Source organism: Pagrus pagrus (assembly GCF_965226575.1).
Source record: "Pagrus pagrus genome assembly, chromosome: 7".
NCBI lineage: Eukaryota > Metazoa > Chordata > Actinopteri > Spariformes > Sparidae > Pagrus > Pagrus pagrus.
Window position 1 is genome coordinate 30,657,156 of NC_140191.1, and position 17,313 is coordinate 30,674,468.

Below are 17,313 nucleotides of genomic sequence, written 5' to 3' on the forward strand. Positions count from 1 at the left end.
CCGTTTGAAGCTAGAAAGGTGGCAGGGTCCGCCACATATAAACAAAGTAAACAGTATAAAGTGTGTTGTCCTATAAGGTCAGTTTGTTTATTCAGTTTATTCAGTCATGAAAACAAAGAGAGTTTGTTTATTTAGTTTGTTTAGGCAGAAAATAATCAGCCAATGAACATCTTTCTCTGCTCATTAACATTTCTAACACAAAACTACAGACTGCTCCTTTAAAGCAGCTACAAGGCCCGTTCATGTTTTGTTGTTTCTGCTGGCCCCTTGTGGACAGAATCGGTCTTGAATTTGCGAGCCTCCACTTGTTTTGGAAACGAGTGACAGAAAGACACAACATAGTTTTAACACTGCTTATCTTTGTGAAACAGCTGTTAGCATGTTGCAAAGCGATGAGGTCATGCATCCATCTGCTGCTATGTGAGATTGGTAACTGTCATATGATGATAGTGAAACAAAGGAATCTTTTTTTTCGTAATCTACCGCTCATACACCTTTGTTTCATGTAATCCTACAGCTAGCAGATCGTGTTGCTAAAGCTAAAGTCATCAATATTTACATGTGATGTTATGCCTTCACAATAATAAGCCAACAGCAAGATACAGTAAAGCACAGCAGCAAGGCCAACATCAAATAAGACCTTTATTCTGCTGCTGTACCACCGGAGCTACGGAGCAGTTTCTTCCCTCAGACTCCTCAATTCATCTTCAGCTACCTGACATAAAAAAATATTTTAATTTTCTGATATAGCCAATCTTCTCACTGATGGTCTTGTTTGTGAGGTCATATGGAAAGTGTTACTTTGCTGCAGAGCCTCTGTAACTTTCTCAAGGATCCATGTAGATAGCTATGTTGACCTTGCTACACAATAAAAAACAAACATTCACACCAGCAGTGTTATTTGTGCTGGTGATAACTATTCCATAAGCTCTTCTTATTGTAAAAGATATTAGCCACCTAAAATTTACCCTGAATGTGATAAGCCAACAGAGACACCAAGTTACCTGACGTTTTCATGTCTGTACATGTACATGGTGTTGAACTGCTGCATCTCTTTCTGACTGGGCTCCTTCTTCATGTCCTGAAGCATCTCGTCAGCTATGTGCTTCGGAAGGATGGAGAGCAGCAGGCGTTCCTGTGGGGGACGAAGACAGACACATAGAGGACATCACAGCTCCCGACTATAAACATACCACACTTCTATTACAGATCTGACCTGCCCTGTCAGCATCACTGATCTGATGGAGATGATGGACTTTAGAAGAAACAAAATGAAAGAACACACTTCAGAGAGAAGGTTAACAGCTCATTGTTATCCCCACATGATTGACAGGGCTGATAACACTGTCAACAAATGGGGACAGTCTGACTGATTTCTGGTGATCTGACTACAATGACACTGCGAACAGGAGCGAACAGTCGCGGGATGAACAACGTGTCGATGAGAAACTCTGTGGTAACCTCCTCTCTGAAGTGTGTTCTTTCTTTTTCTGGAGCCATTTCTGCATCAGAAGTCATACGATGTAGATATGTTGGACATGTTTTAGTGTGCTTCTCCATCATCTCCCATAGACTTCAATACAGCTGTCACCACAGTTTGACACTAAATTCAGTGATGTAATGGCTATTCCTTCTTTTTTAGGCTGTTTGAGCCGAACCGGGAAACATATCAACCAATCGTGTTGTTGCGCTGATGCTGTGCACAACTGAAGGATTCATGGCGGTTTCAACCTATTTGGTGCAGTCAGAGTTGGAAAAAGGATGGAAGGGGGATATCATGCTTATTTAAGCTTAAGCTTATTTAAGATATTAAACTCAGAACAGCGTCACAGCTCTGCTCTCTGGACTGAGTCATGAAATATGTTGGTGTCGAGAAACTGTCCGCATGTCTTGTACAACACAGAGAAGTAGTATAACCTGTGTAAAAATACATTGACTGAGAGTAAAATGATGGCTTCTCCCCATTCATTTTGATAGGGGCCTGCTCATGTTAGCCAGTAACTGCCTGGGGGTGCTGCCCAGGTGGCTGCTGTGTGGCGCGACTTACCTAAAAGGACTTTGCTGTCACCAAGACCCAGACTTAAAGAGAAGAGCTAGGAACACTGTTGGCACAAAATCGATTTCCTCTGGTGTACGGCCAGCAATTAATATTGGAGCCTGTTACACATGGTGTAAAATGGGATGACATCTGGAAATGATGCTGCTCTTCTATTCATATTCTAGACAGTCTAAAATGTAAAGACCCAGAATACACAGGAGGCACAGACTAGTTATATCTAGAGAAGAATATACAGAGAGATGAATTAAGCTTTCCTCAACCTGATGAAGGTGCATATGGTGTACACAGCTGTCTGTGTAGAGAGTAATGTTTACAGGGAGCTGAATGGCCTCAAACTGTCAGTCAGTGTGTCTGCAGAGATCCTGCACAGTGACCCAGACCCACGCAGACAAACACTGATGTGTCAAACTAAACAAGAAGCATCTATTGCACACACACACACACACACACACACACACACACACACACACACACACACTTGACCTGTGAATACATATTCAAAACAGGCCTTCACACATATACACACAGTGTACATGGGGGAGGGGGGGCAGTGTGCCAGCTTTCAATATTCTTATCAAAACCTGACAGCGAGGCAGAGAAGCAACAAACGGCTGAGCGTGTTGGCTCTGTGATTACAGCTGACACCATCTCAGGAAGATGGTTGCCATGGTACCCAGCAACAACCGGATACCTCTTGATTGGTTGGCGGGCCCTTGTATCCCAGAAGCCTGTGCTTCTCCATTAGTATTCTGAGAGTTTCTCCCATTCGTGGCTTTATCAGCCCTCTTGCTGTCTTTTTTCCTCTCTATCACTTCTCACAACACTTTCACTCTCTTTTATATTCTCCTCCATGATCAGCCCTATCTGCTCTCCCTCCCTTCCTTCTCACTCGTTTTCATTATTCCCTCACTCTCTGTGGCACAAACCATCTGTTCCATAAATAGTAGTGATGGAGAATGCCCAGTGGCCACAGATGTGAGGAGAGGAGGGGAGCTGACTGCTGACACAGTACAAGCCACATGCACAAACACAACTGAAAGAAATCTCACACAATGCATTTTGCCCTGCACAATCCGAAGAGGACAAGATGTAACAGATAGACAGTATGCTGCACATGCAACATCTGTCCTCTTCCATGGGTGTCTCATGAAGCAGGATGACTATGAAGGGAATCTTGTTTCTTATCAATGTAAATCAAAACGCTGCAAATAAAATACATTTATGATGTAAAATGTATTAATGTGAATAAAAGACTTTTGTTTACAAAGTCAACATTTCTGTTTGCAAGTCAGGAAGTTTTGTTGAAACCTCCACGCTACGTACTTCCTGTTCTGTGTTCGTGAGTCACTTCTGCCATGATTGAGAGTGAACCTGACTGGTACAGTTCAGCACCTCCAGGCCAACTTTCCAGGATTAACATCCCTAGATATTGTTCTTTTAGCAGAGCAGCATTTCTCCGTGGCTTCTTCACAGCTGGAGCAGGATAGAAGTTATCCTTTGAAAACGTTATCTACAACTTTGAAGTTAAGTGGCTGACTGAGTTGACTTACAGTAATGTTGTACTGAGGGCGTACTCACACTAGGCAGACTATACCGTGCCCAAGCACGTTTGAGCCCCAGAGTCCAGTTTGTTTGACTAGTGCGCAACGTGGACATGAAGAACAACCATGCGTATTACGCTGCCTTGCATATTCAAGAAATCCAGGAATGTGAGAGGGCTGTCTATGCCCAAAACAACACAACAAGTTAATCATGTTCTCTGTGTTGTTCTCCATTGTGCTGCGACCGCATTATGACGTATGTACAAGAGGCACGGTACGGAGCGACTGGGCTGAGTGTGAGTGCGCCCTAAGTTAATGTTAGCTAAACACCTTCAGATACCTCAGCTCAGTGTTGTATGATGTTGACAATAAATCATTGTCACGGGGCAGTCATCAGGAGTACTACCTGTTTTTAGACGATGAGGAAGCATGTTTATACTGTTTTACTGCAGTTGCAGATTGTCTCAGGCTCACTATAAACCCAAACCTGACTCTATTGTAAAGCAAGTATTTGGCAGCTACAACCAGGTTTGTCTTTTCTAATAATCCTTCTAACCAGATAAGTCTGTTCTGTTCTGTTCTTCAGATTTCTGAGACACACACACACACGCACACACATTTTGTCTGAAATATCTTTATGTTACTGTAAATTGTTCCCCACGCTGGAACAGAGCCTATCCAGTTGAATGGATCAACATGCAGCTGTGTAGCATGCAAAGCTCTATGCAACCATCTCTCAGCCGAGCTGTTTCAGAGTGCCCATTACAGCATGATGCAGGTGAAGACACTGCCACTATCTCTGAGCTGCACAAGCAATCTGCAAACATAACAGGCACAGGGACGGACACAGGTCACTTTGTGCAACACTGTGTTAAACCCTATGACAAAAACTGGTGATTTACTAAAGCAACACATTATAAAATCATGGCTGATGGTTGGTTTCAGAGCCTCTCCAGGACTGAGTGTTGAAGAAACCAAAGCCCTCTGCCCTTAGCATATGCTAATATGCTCAAGCAGTGATTGAGTTTGAACACACTTAATTATTTATTCATTTTTCTCGCCTTAATGTTTTAATGTAAAAGCCAGCCTGCAGATGAGCTGTAACTGCCCCATTAGCTGGAAAGACAATGGCTCCACATCATATAGTCTTAAATGGTCCAAGTTCAAATTTAATAACAATGTCATTAAAAAATGGCCACTTAACACTTGTTTTTCTGAGGAAATGTCCAGGCACCTGGTGAGGAAATTATAGTTGGGTAGTTTTTAAGGTATTTGATCAGTATTGGGCTTAGACTAAATCTGTACTGCAAACCGTGAGCTGATGCTGAATTCAATCTTCTATACCCCAGAGGTGAAAACACAGAATGCTGTAGGCTACTGCTTGACCTCTGACCTGTTGCTGGCTCTGCTCCTCCAGGTTGAGTTTGACCTCCAGTGACTGTCTTGCCTCCAAAAAGGCCTTCCGATGCTTCCTGTCAGCCATGTAGTATGACATGACGCCCACGGTGATGGCACAAACATAGATCACAATGTTGGCCAGCAGCTTGAAAACGAAAAAGAATGTAACAGTCAGGGATCTATATTTCATGAACACATGGACAATAAAGGCAGGAGGAGGTTTTCATGGAGATATTTGCAACGTTCACAAAAGGAATAGCAGTCAAGTTTCCATCCAAATTTTAGAGCAAATTTTCATAAAATTCCATCAAAAGCATTGAGAGAAAATGCAAATGAACCGTTATGTGAATATTAGGAGTTAGTTGGTTCATGGCAATAATAGTTACTGGAGCTAATTTTGCAGTCGTTGCCATTAAACCACTGCAGAAGAAGATGACACAACTAGATGATGTCATTTAAAATCACTCAAGTCAAGCTCAGACTGTGGGAAACCATGTGAAGAACATGCTGGAAAAGTAGGAAATGAGTTACAATCTCCTCATCGCTCCACACGTCTCATTTGTTCTGACGCCATTTTTTCTGTCTTCAATGGAGCAGAACTTTGGTGACGTTGAAGTCACATGCTTCATGTAAGTCATGATTTATTTACTCAGTCTTTTTCCATTGCACTTAACCCAAGCTCATCTTGTTGGCCAGTAAAGAGAACTAATGACATGGTTAAGGAATAGAGATCCCCGATCGATTGGCTGATACTCAGTAAAAATATGCGGTTGTTATTAATGCTTTTCACAATGCACCGCGCAAGAGGAGAGAGACCCCGGTGTTACTGGCAGACGGTCCGTGCACTGTGTCGACGCTAGCTGTTTTATATACTGTACTGCTCTGTCAGTTGAATGGACTAAGTATGAGCATGTTGTTGTGAGAATAGGTGACCAACAATATTGACAATGCAATGTCAGAAAACCACAGATTTGGCCGATCCTATTATTTTTTTCAGGGTGATTATTTTTCAGGGTGATTATTTATTGAGTGAAATTTTCAAGGAGGCGCACTATTAATTAAAAAATGTCAAAAATAGACCAAAGTATCGTCTCCAACAAACCAACCGGTGATGGGTTGAGCCTGTTGCCGACAGACGATAGATTCGTCCAATCGCCCAACCCTAACCCACAACCCCACTTTGGACTCCCACTCTAAGAAAAATATAAATATTGTAATGTACAGAGTTAAATTCCTGCTGGGGACCTTTGTTACATGTCATTTCCCTTGTTTGATCACCAGTTTTCCAATCCATCTGTAAAAATTTCAACTAAATGCAAAACGCCAATAAAAAGTAGTTGTAAAAATAGACCTGAAAACGACCTGTAGACAGTCATATCGACATCATACCAGCGTTTCACCACAGTTTTAATGTCTGTATGTGTAGAATATGTCACAGACATGAAGAGAACACACACAACAGTTGACGGGCAGTTTATTTAGCTGTTCACTCTTTTTCTTTCTCAACCTCATCCCTCTTTTTCTCCCCGTCTTTCCCACACTTTCAGCAGGATAAAGGAAAAACATGTCATCATATTTATTGATAATTATCAAAGGCAAACTCCATGTGAACAGAACGGAGCCTGCGCAGCAGCAACGCAGCCTAAGTGAACATGAATAGCGAGTGAGAAGCAGCAGCTCAGCAACACAGCTGCCACGCAGTGCACAGGCATCCAGTGTGGACCGCAGGTAATACTATGTTGGTATGGACGAGAATGTGCCCACAGAAATCAGCTGTCATATTCTTAATTTTGCTGACTTATTCTATTGTCAGATCAGGTCTGATTTTAAAAGATCTTGCCTTGTTTCCCTGCATGGCGTTCATAAACACAAAGCAGAGTTCATGAACACAAAGCAGAGTTCATGAACACAAAGCAGAGGTAGACATCAGTGTGAAAACATGACAAGAGCTAGACTTAACACAAAAATACAATACAATTCTAATGATAATAATAATACTAATGATAATAATAATATTAATAATAATAATAATAATATTAATAATAATAATAATAATAATAATAAGAGCTGCAACCTGACCCTTGGGAGGATGCTGGTCCACTCAGAGCTTACGGTCCCTTACAGAACTGGCTCCACACCTTATGGTCAAGAGCCAGCTCTGTCGGGAGCGAGTGGTGAGTGGTGGTGAGCGAGTGTTTTTTGGTTGTTTGTGTCTTTAAACATTTGTTTTTTTCTTCTAGCTGGAGGTCCTGATCCCTGCCCTCACCCTGCCCAGCCACCCTCCCAACAACACTGCTGTAGCACACTGTGGTGCCACAACACATCCTCAAAATGAAAGCATGTAGAAGAAGGAAATATTGAAAAATAAACGAGTTTATAAGAAAAAAAAACATGAATAAGAATAAAGTGAAGGACGCAGGGAACAAAATATGTCTATGTAGAAATAGAAAAATCATTATTAGAAGTATACAGTAATAATAATATCATACTAGTACAATTATACAGCCAACAATATACAATAGTAATATGTTTGAGTGATACTACCACTACTACCACTACTACTACTACTACTAATAGTAATAATAATATCACTTTTTAAGCAAATTTTAAGCAATTTCTTGAATTGATAGTTAGCATAGTAAATCCAATATATGAAATATGTTGGATGTTTTTCCATTAGAAAACTGTTTTTACCACCGACTTATCTATGTTTGATGCAAAATCAGAGTGGGAGGAGTTAAAAGAACGGATAAACTAAACGCCATGTTACTTAAATTATAAACTAAACAACACAAAATCCTGACTTTATTTTAATCTGTCTCTTATTTGAATCAATACGGAGGCTACTGAATGGCTAAAATGTGATAACATCAGTTTATATATAATGTGTTTCTGTGATTTTTTTAAATAACTAATTACTTGTATTTTAATTAAATACATTTTGCCATACCAGTAATTTGTATTTTATTTTGATATATTTGATAAACAAGGATTTGTGATTTGTATCAAGACACTTTGTTATGTGTATGTGCCCGTCTCTTCTATTGGTTAAATTCTCAACAATGATGAATCAATTGATAATTAATCATTAACACCATAATAATTACAACTAATAAGTGACATTTAACACATAAAGTATCGGTACATATTAGGGGGGAGGACCAACTATCGATGAGACAATATATGGTGATACTTCCTCTTCAGATACGATTATTGATACACTGGCGCCAAATATGGATATTATTATTAAAACATGTGGCACACTGAAGTGATGATGGAGAAGTTGCAGACAGTGTGTGATAAACAGACAATAAACTAAGACTGTGCACTTTATACATTTTCTCTTCTCATTGAGTGTCACATTCTGTGAAACTGACACCTCAGTGCTGTGAATAAATACTTCATTCATGTTCTTTGCCTCTTTACAGGTATTTTGGATTATTCAGTTAGACAGATATTCTGCTGTATCATCAGATTATGGTCTTGCAATGTTATCGATTATTGCAGAATCGCCGTGTTGTGAGACTGTACGTGGGCAACATATCGTGAATCGTACTGTATAATGAGTTACTCTGTGATTCCCACCCCTAGTATACATATACAATTATTACCTTGCCTATTCTACAGTGCCTTTATGAAGTCCTGCACTGCTGCTTGTGTTCAGATAACATGTTTGTAAGGAATCAAAGAAAGCATCGATGAAGAACATGTGATAACGCTCAAAAGCTCAGGAACAAGGTGAAAAGAGAACTGTGAGATTACATTTTTTTTCAAGGCCTCAAGTTCAAGAATCAACTGTCCGACTAAAATTTGAGCTTAATGTGGCTGGAGCTCTCAATCATGAACAGACTACATCTGCTGATGAGGACCATGTGAGATAGCTGAAAGCTCCAGAACACACAAGTGGACCATGAGTTGGGCTTTTTTTGTTAGGGTAGGGTAGTTTGATTGGTTTTAAAACAGCTGTGGTTGGCTTTTAACCTGCTGCATCTATGAAGCTACTTTTGTGTTAAGAATCTAGGAAAAGACTTCCATAAGTGGACGAGGTCTGGCTACATGAGATTACACACAGATAATAAAGGCGGACAACCCGTCCCTCCACCCCACCTCCCTTCCTGTCCTCTAACTTACCTGTCGGCCAAGTGCTGCCCCCTGGATGTCCTCCTGCTGCTGCTGCGCGATGGTGACGCCCAGAACCAAGGTGTGGATCCCACAGGATACAGCAGTGATGAGCACGATGGGTGTCAGCCTCAAAGGCAGAGTCAGGAAAAAGGAAAAGCTGAAGAAAGCCTGCCAGCCCACTGTGTCACTGGCCTGGTGGAAGCGAGCATAGTTCAGCCCCAGGTAGCAAAATACCTGCGCTGCTATGAGCACCCACAGGGCATAGGGCACCACCCGTCTTGAGATGCGGTCTGGCAGCAGCCCGAAGCGGCACAGCAAGTAGAGGATAATATCTGCCGCCAGTCCCACTGATGCTACTAAAACAGAAGCCAGTTTGTCGGTGGTGTAGACCACCGCACACATGACGATGATGTAGCTGTCGAAGAGGGCGGCGAAAACAACCAGCACCAGCAGGGTTTCATGTCTCTGCCGTCTGAAGTAGGTCTGGTAGAGGTTCTCAAGAGACTCAGGCACAAAGGTGAGGCGCATGAACCGTGGCAGGCAGAGGCAGCACCCTGAGCTCCGGACCGTGACCTCATGTGTTCGCCCCACTGCCTGCCCGGGGTCAGAGGGCAGCGTCACCGAGCAGTCCGCAGAATACTCCGCAGAGTACTCTGGTTCTGAAAAGGCTCGATTCCGAGGCATGGCGAACACTCAGAACTTCTGCTTCCTGCCTTCTCCCTTCTGTCAAAAGATGGAAAGCTGTTAGTCGTCCGACAGGAGTAGACCAGGTGCTGATCACTCTCAGGTATACATCATCTGCTCTGTTCTCTTCTGCTGAGTAACCGCCTTGCCCCCCTGAGAGCCCACATATGTGGCATGAATCACAGCAGTGTGGTGATTGTCAGGACCAGCACATCGGAGTGATGTCTTCTTACATAGCTGCGTCTGCGGTCAGTCCATCCAACGCTGTCATTTGACTCAGTTCGTCCTGTGTCATGTGCACGGATCGAGCACGCCTACTCTTCTGTAGCAACGTGATCCAAAGAATGTGCACCTCTTGTTTCCTCATTCAGCTTTACAAACATGACCGCTCACTGGCTCTCTTCCATCTCTGTGCTCCACAGTTGTGTACCACGTAGGAGTCGTTGGATTCTCAAACACAGGAGTTTATGTTTGTATGACTCCCACCGTCTCCATCTCTCCTTTGGGTCGGACAGCTTTGTGCACTCTGGCCGTCCATCGCCGGACCTCACGTGGCCTGAATAAAGAGGGGCACATAAGGAAGAAATTCAGCATGGCTTCATGTCTCAACACACAGAGGCATATGTTTTCCATTCAACAAGACCTAATGATGAGAGGAGGCAGGTACGGTCCCTGTGCTGCACCCGGCCCCTCTCACCAACATCCATGTCAAACACCAGCTGTGTACACCCGAACCCTCTTTTATAAATAAAGCTGTTTCACGTATATTAAGACACTCTTGACCTCAGACTAAACTTAAGTTTCTTTTTCTATTTAATATGCTTCCATCGCACCACACCATCTTTTTATTACAGCATATCCACACAGTGAGGTGACAGGCAGCGGGCTGAGTGAAATACATTTAAGATGGAAATTTGAAATGTGTGAAAAGCCAACTGAACAATCCATCCACAGTCTGACAGAGCACCGTGAGGCTGCGAGCTGCTGTGGCCGGGCTGTGCAGGCCTCCTGCTACATGTTGCGCCTGGTCGGATCCACAGGCTGTGAAACACGGAACCAGTCCACAGACAGTCAGCGTGTCTGAGCCACAGACAGCCAGTGTCAGTGTGTCTGAGCCACAGACACACAGGACCGATGACACCCACTTTATCATTGAAAAGACGTGGTTAAATGGCTTCTGATCGCCTCGGACTCCTCCGTGTCTCTGGGAACAGTCGGGTCCACTGCCAGCCTCTGCTGTCTACCGTCTGATCACCTGCGATGATGGGAGCTGCTAACTTCGCCTGTTTTGTCTCCATTCTGCCAGATGCTGTGAAAACCACGGACATGATCTACACCGATGCATCCTGGTCGCTTACCGTGTGTAAAAGCCGGATTTCTCCTTCGGGTGCAGACGTGTTCTCCCCTCTGGACAGATGTGGGTGTCCTCACCCGGCCTGCAGCCCAGCAGCCTCCGCACAGCTCGGTCAGCCTCCGTCTGGACGAGGTGTTTTAAAATGGCTCATGAAGTCTCCTCGACGGGCACACGATCCCCCGCTCCGGTCTTTTTTGGTCTTGGGTGTTTTCCGCAGAAGACAGAGATCAGCTCCAGCGTCAAGCTCGCACACACAGAGCCGGACTTCTGGTCCCTGACAGCGGGAGACCTTTCAGCGCAATGTGCCTCCAACAGGAACAGCATGGACACGAGCTGTGAAGGGGACCAGGACATTCAGTGACTTGTGTTGTCAAATGCTCTTTTCTCTAAATGTGTTTTAATGAACACTCAGTCTCTTCTCATCACTAATGAACTAAACTAATACTTTTAAAACAATGACAAGCTTCACTAAAGCTTTCATAGAGCAGAGCCTGTTTTTACATGATCGTGTGGAGAAGGTTGAGGCCTGGCCTGTGCTCTGGTTCAGGCTTCCCTCTGTTCATTCTTGGCTTTAAACATGGTAACTGAACAAGAGGAAGCTTCTCTCAAGGGCTGCTCACTTTGCTTTCCAGAGCTTTCAATCACATCTTCCAGTGGAGGCTGGATGTTTGCTCCGTCATCATGGAGCTGGTGTGATGACAGATGAGCCATGTCCATAATAACAGTGATGGCCTGGAGACGTGCCTGAAAGCTGCAGTGGACCCTGAGTTAAACTGAGGGGTTTGTCCTCTCAGCACAGGTCAACAGTCAGTAGGAGCTTCAGAGGCTTTGTTGAAGTGTGGCATTCTTTCTATGACACAATGTTATTATCATTGTCTAAAGGCTCAAACACCACTCAGGCTATTTAAAAAAGTATCAATGTGTATTTTCATACACATTGATGCCGACTGCCGTGCTTTTATTTTGAAGACACATCTGGCAAAGCTTCCGTCTCCAGTGTATAGTTGTGTGTGTAGCTTGACGCGGACACCTCTCCATGTCCACATTTTCTCCCTCGGTGTCCCCGCCCCCTGAACCCACCACCGCCTCCTTCCCTCCGTCCTCCTGGAGGTCAGATGCGATAGATGCGTTTGGTGATCCAGACGCGTGTCAACAGGAGGCTCTGCGTCACCAGGTCCGCGTTAAACACGCACCATAACACCTGACCATGTGAAGGGAGGCTGGCAGCACACCTGCCCACGGCGGGCTGCAGCTCCACTGTGGGAGACGCTCCTGTCAGGTGGTCTCATCAGGCTTTAACACACAGTGAGACAACTCAGTTACACTGACACCTGTTTATATCTCCAGTGTCATGATATGATCAAACTCTGAACCAACAACAACACTTTCAACACACTTTAAAATAATGCTACTGTAGAGCACGTTCTACAAATGTATTACAGAAATATACTTTAAGTTTAAGTTATGTGTCATTCACTTGAACTTTGTTTTTCAACATATGAGCAGTCTGTAGATTTGTGTTAGAAATGTTAATGAGCAGAGAAAGATCCTCATTGGCTGATTATTTTCTGCCTAAACAAACTAAATAAACAAACTGACCTTAAAGGACAACACAGTTTATACTGTTTACTTTGTTTATATGTGGCGGACCCTGCCACCTCTCGAGCTTCAGTTATTTTCCTCAGGGAACATCTTGTTTATTCAGTTGTAGAAAAGATCAATACTTTGTATTATTACCTCATTAATATTGTAAATATGAATAAATATAAATTCTGACTACATAGTGCCTCTTTGAAATGATCATTTTAACAACACACTGAAAGCTTATCTTAAAAATATACTTTGCAATATTCACAAGTTTTCATGTATTTCAGGTAACATTGGAGTGTAATTTTCTAAGTGCACTTACTCACTTAGGCTACTTTAAAAATGATACTAAATTATAAATACTTATAATACAATATTTAGTGTTCTAATACAAAGTACACTTATGTTCATGTCTTTTGTAAAACACGGTCAGTATGCTTTCTTGAAATGTACTTTAATTTGACTGCAGTACAGTCTTATTTTAGTAGACCTCCACACAGTGCACTGTGATGTTCATTCAGTTCAAGTCGGACTTTTAAAAACTATACTAAATTGCAAATGGTGGATTACAGTGGAGAGTTTGTTTACTTTCAACAAATATTGTACTTTAATGTACCTAAATTAGTTTACCTTTGAAAAGTGTGATTATTTCTTTGTTTAAGTCCTTTGATATACAGGCTATGCTTTATTAAAGTCGAGTTTAATTTCAATCAATTATACGTGTATTTAAGAATACTTACAACCAGGTTTTGTTTTTTGTTAAATATAAAATCTTTAAAAATGTAATTGTGCCACACATGCACATGCACACACGTACACTCACACACACATAACCACAGGTTATGAATTTGGGTCTTGGCTTGTTTTGGACCAACAGCTGCAGGTGACTGGGTGAAGAGGGAGAGAGGGGCGGAGGAGAGTAATGGAGTAACGGGCGGAAACACACAAGCATACAGTATGCTGAACTTGGTAAGTAGAAGGTTATTATAATTTTGATTATACAGAAACGCAGAATGTGTTTTTTTACAGAGTTGTTCAAAGTCTAGAAAGAAAACAATTCTTGAGTGCCAATTGAAAATCTACTGCTGACAATATATCAAGAGTCATATTTCCAATAACAATGTACATCACATGTCAGTCTGTCTTCGTGTTGTTTCGGCAGCACCATTGTGCATATAGAAGTGGTAAATAAAATACTTTTTGAAGTGAACTGCTGGATTCAGCTGTTCCTGCTCATCAAGCTGGTGCCATGAGAAAGAATACATAAACTATATATTCTGTAGAAGAGCTGTCTCCACCTAGTGTGGCTGTATTCTCAAACCCAGTGGGAATGTTGAGTTTGACTTCTGACCCTTTGAGGTTGCTGTAGCTGTTCAGTGTTGTGGAGTGTTGGAGGTGCAGGCAGTGGCGGAGCAGCAGATTGAGTTAACAATGTGAAGTCAGCAGTTACTAGTTGTTTTCCACAGATCACAGGACAGCAGCAGGAGATCCAGCCTGTGTGGAGATGATCTGGACTGCTGTTACATTTCCAGCCTGAATAAATATCCCAGCCTGCCCCTCCAGATAAGGCTCATTTAGTTTGTGTCATCATTATGACTGGGTTTAATAAATATAAATATAAACACTGATCATTTTATGTCACATATTTATTCCCTGTTATTATGGCATTGAACTAAATGCTCAAAAAACACAAATTATTTTGTTGTGAGATTAAAAAAAAGAAATCAAACTGTTGTTGTTGAAATGCTTCAGTGAGACACATTTATTTTGTGTCAGGTGTACTCATAACTTTCGTGTTACTGTACTAGAAAGTTTTGTGTGCGAGTGGTTCCCAAAAAAGTCTTTGAGTGGAGTAAAAAAAAAAAGAGTTTGGCTGAATAATAAAAAACCTTATTTTAATTTGATTTGACTGAATTATGATAAAAATCACTATAATTGGGTTTGATAAACATAACAATAAACATTCAGTTACCTGATATTTTACATCATTATAACATATATTCCCTGTTATTAAAAAAAAGTAGAATTTTTGTTGTTGTCTGATTAAAAGTTCTGTTGAACGACATACATTTCTAGTTAGACAAGAGACATGTGACCCTTTTTTGATGTCTGGTGTACTCAGTTGTTGTTACTGTGTTGTACTAACCTAAAGGTTTTGAAAAAAGCGAGTGAGTGGAGGTTTACAGTGGAACATGTCATAGGTGTTGAGCTGGGTGGAGATTTGGATACTGTGAAGGCCACAGGATATGATTGACATTATGTTCACACTCATCAAGGCGCTCAGGTGAGCTTTAAATCTTTTTAAAGTCACATTTGTCTTTCCCCTTGTCATCTTGATGCAAACTTATGGTCACTAATGTTTTTGACATTTATCCGGGTGTCATGGAAACATATTACTGAATCCAGGGCTGTAGCCAGGATTTTACAAACACAGAGGTCACATGTCCTGGCCCTGCTAGGTGGCTTCATAAATGAGTTATCACTGAAACATTTTAGTAATAATTATCAGAGACACAACTTTATATCTGTGACTCATTACCTGTATATGTCCTGTCTGCAAATATTTAAACGCATACATGTGTAAATATGATAGGCCGGTATGTCTCTGACCCAGCTGAGTCAGTTCCTCAATGGATATTTGCAGGCTGAAACCTTGTAATGAAACCTGAGCCTGAAAGATAATGTGGTTGCACAATGCTGTACAACACTTCCAGTACATTCATGTGACTACATCAAACCTGTCTGACACCAGCTCATTTCAGTGACACCACAGTGCTGCTATGTCTGTATTGATTGTTCCACTGATGAGTACGCAATTGTCCATCGACCAGAAACATTTTGTCAGTATCGTCTCCCAGCTTCAATGTCCCAAATCAACTCTCAAGGTCACATTGCAAAAACCCACAACACACACTTTCCCCATTATGTGCTTTTGGATTCACAGATTAAACAACACACTGTAATAGGAACATGTCTTCAGTCTGGGGAATCCAAGAAAATTAACCTTTGTCTCAGCCAGGCTGTAGTCCACAGAGGATTGCCAGGCTTGTGGGTGCATCATCAGTAATTAATTTACCTCTGGATCTCCCTAATGATGTTACAGTGGGAGATGGAGTACAGAAATATAATTAATAAACTATATGCTTTAATATGAAGAGCCAGCACTACTGACGGTGAAGAAAGATTATGTGTTGGGCAATCATTTGCAGCATCATTTGAAATCTGAAGCTTGCACTAATATCGGTGTTTGCAGGCAGCGTCTCTGTCCTGTTAGGACAGTAAGGCTATTGTTCTATTTCTATGAAAGAACATTTGATTTCCAACCAGAAACAACAACAGCAACCTGTCAGACCTCAACAGCTCCATTCAGTCACTTGATGAATGGTAGACATTTTTACTTACACGCCTTTTTGGTGACAGAGTTTTAGTCTTTCATACAGGTTTTAATACGGTAAATATGTTTTTAAAGCGAATATGCAGATTTAATACCCAGTGTTGTCAACCTTACATTAATAAATCATTTTCATTTTCACAAAAACTAGTGATTAAATAAGATTTCACTTAAAGGGGCTCTATGTAACAATTTGTAGCAATTTACATGTATTCATCACTTTTTTATTGGCCATAGGGGAGCAGATTGTGACATGAAGTGAAGAATGAGACATTCTCCGTCTCTCTTTGTTACCTACAGTATACAAGCCTGTGGGAGATTTGTTGAAGTTGTTTAATGCTGCTGGACTGTGGATGTCTTTGTGAAGGACTCGGATCAGATTTTCTGTGACAGTCCAAAGGATGTGACATTATGCACGTTCTCGAGTGGCTCATCTCAATGCCTCAGCAGCTAATGTTAATTTAACATTATCATCTTGAGGTTGTTAGCTACCATAAGCTAACAACCTGCGTTCAGCACAGCACAGAGTCTCACAGAGCCTCTTTATTTATTTATTTATCAGATGCACGTCAGGAATAAGTCGTCTTTGTGATGACGAGTCGGGGGAGTTTGACAGTTATAAATGGAAATAATCTAGTTATATATTATAGAAAGTGTAACTCAACCTCCCAGGAAAAAACATGTCATCACTGCGTTGATCAATCTGGCCAGATGTCAGCACATGTTTTATAGTCTAAGCAGTGTGTTTTCAAAGAAAGGGGATACTTGGTGCTCTTTCACTGATTACTAATTCATTTCTTTGTGTGGAGAGAGAACTGTCCTCTATCTTTAAGGGGGGTTATATAAAATTATACGCACTTCCTCTGCCATGTGACATGTCATGAGAACCAATGGAAGCCTTAAGATAAGAATTTTCTCATCTGTAGCTTAGAATATACGTATAATAATATATATATAATATATGTTTAGAAGTTACAACCAAAACTCATTAGATGGCAGCGTGGTATCCTGTAAATTAGCAGACCTGTGAATCAAAATTTATTACATGTCCTGAAACACAAGATATACATTTATACTGGAATCAATGAAATCTCCTTGCACAGCCACAGGTCGTCAGGTGCTGGTAGGCAGCAGGAACGTGTGTGATAAGATAAACAAACAAATCCTCCGCACACTG

General features: G+C 41.7%; 1 protein-coding gene across 1 annotated transcript in view; it reads right to left on the reverse strand.

Moving 5' to 3' along the window:
* adcy3a (adenylate cyclase 3a) overlaps positions 1-11,698 on the reverse strand; it is a 36,886-nt gene extending 25,188 nt beyond the window's left edge. The window contains exons 1-4 of the mRNA XM_084358659.1: positions 11,163-11,698; positions 9,130-10,360; positions 4,994-5,143; positions 1,005-1,135 (exon numbers count right to left, since the gene is read on the reverse strand). Coding sequence (XP_084214785.1) covers positions 1,005-1,135; positions 4,994-5,143; positions 9,130-9,804 — 956 coding nt within the window. The 5' untranslated portion in view covers positions 9,805-10,360; positions 11,163-11,698. The remainder of the gene's footprint in view (positions 1-1,004; positions 1,136-4,993; positions 5,144-9,129; positions 10,361-11,162) is intronic.
* Positions 11,699-17,313: the final 5,615 nt, after the last annotated feature.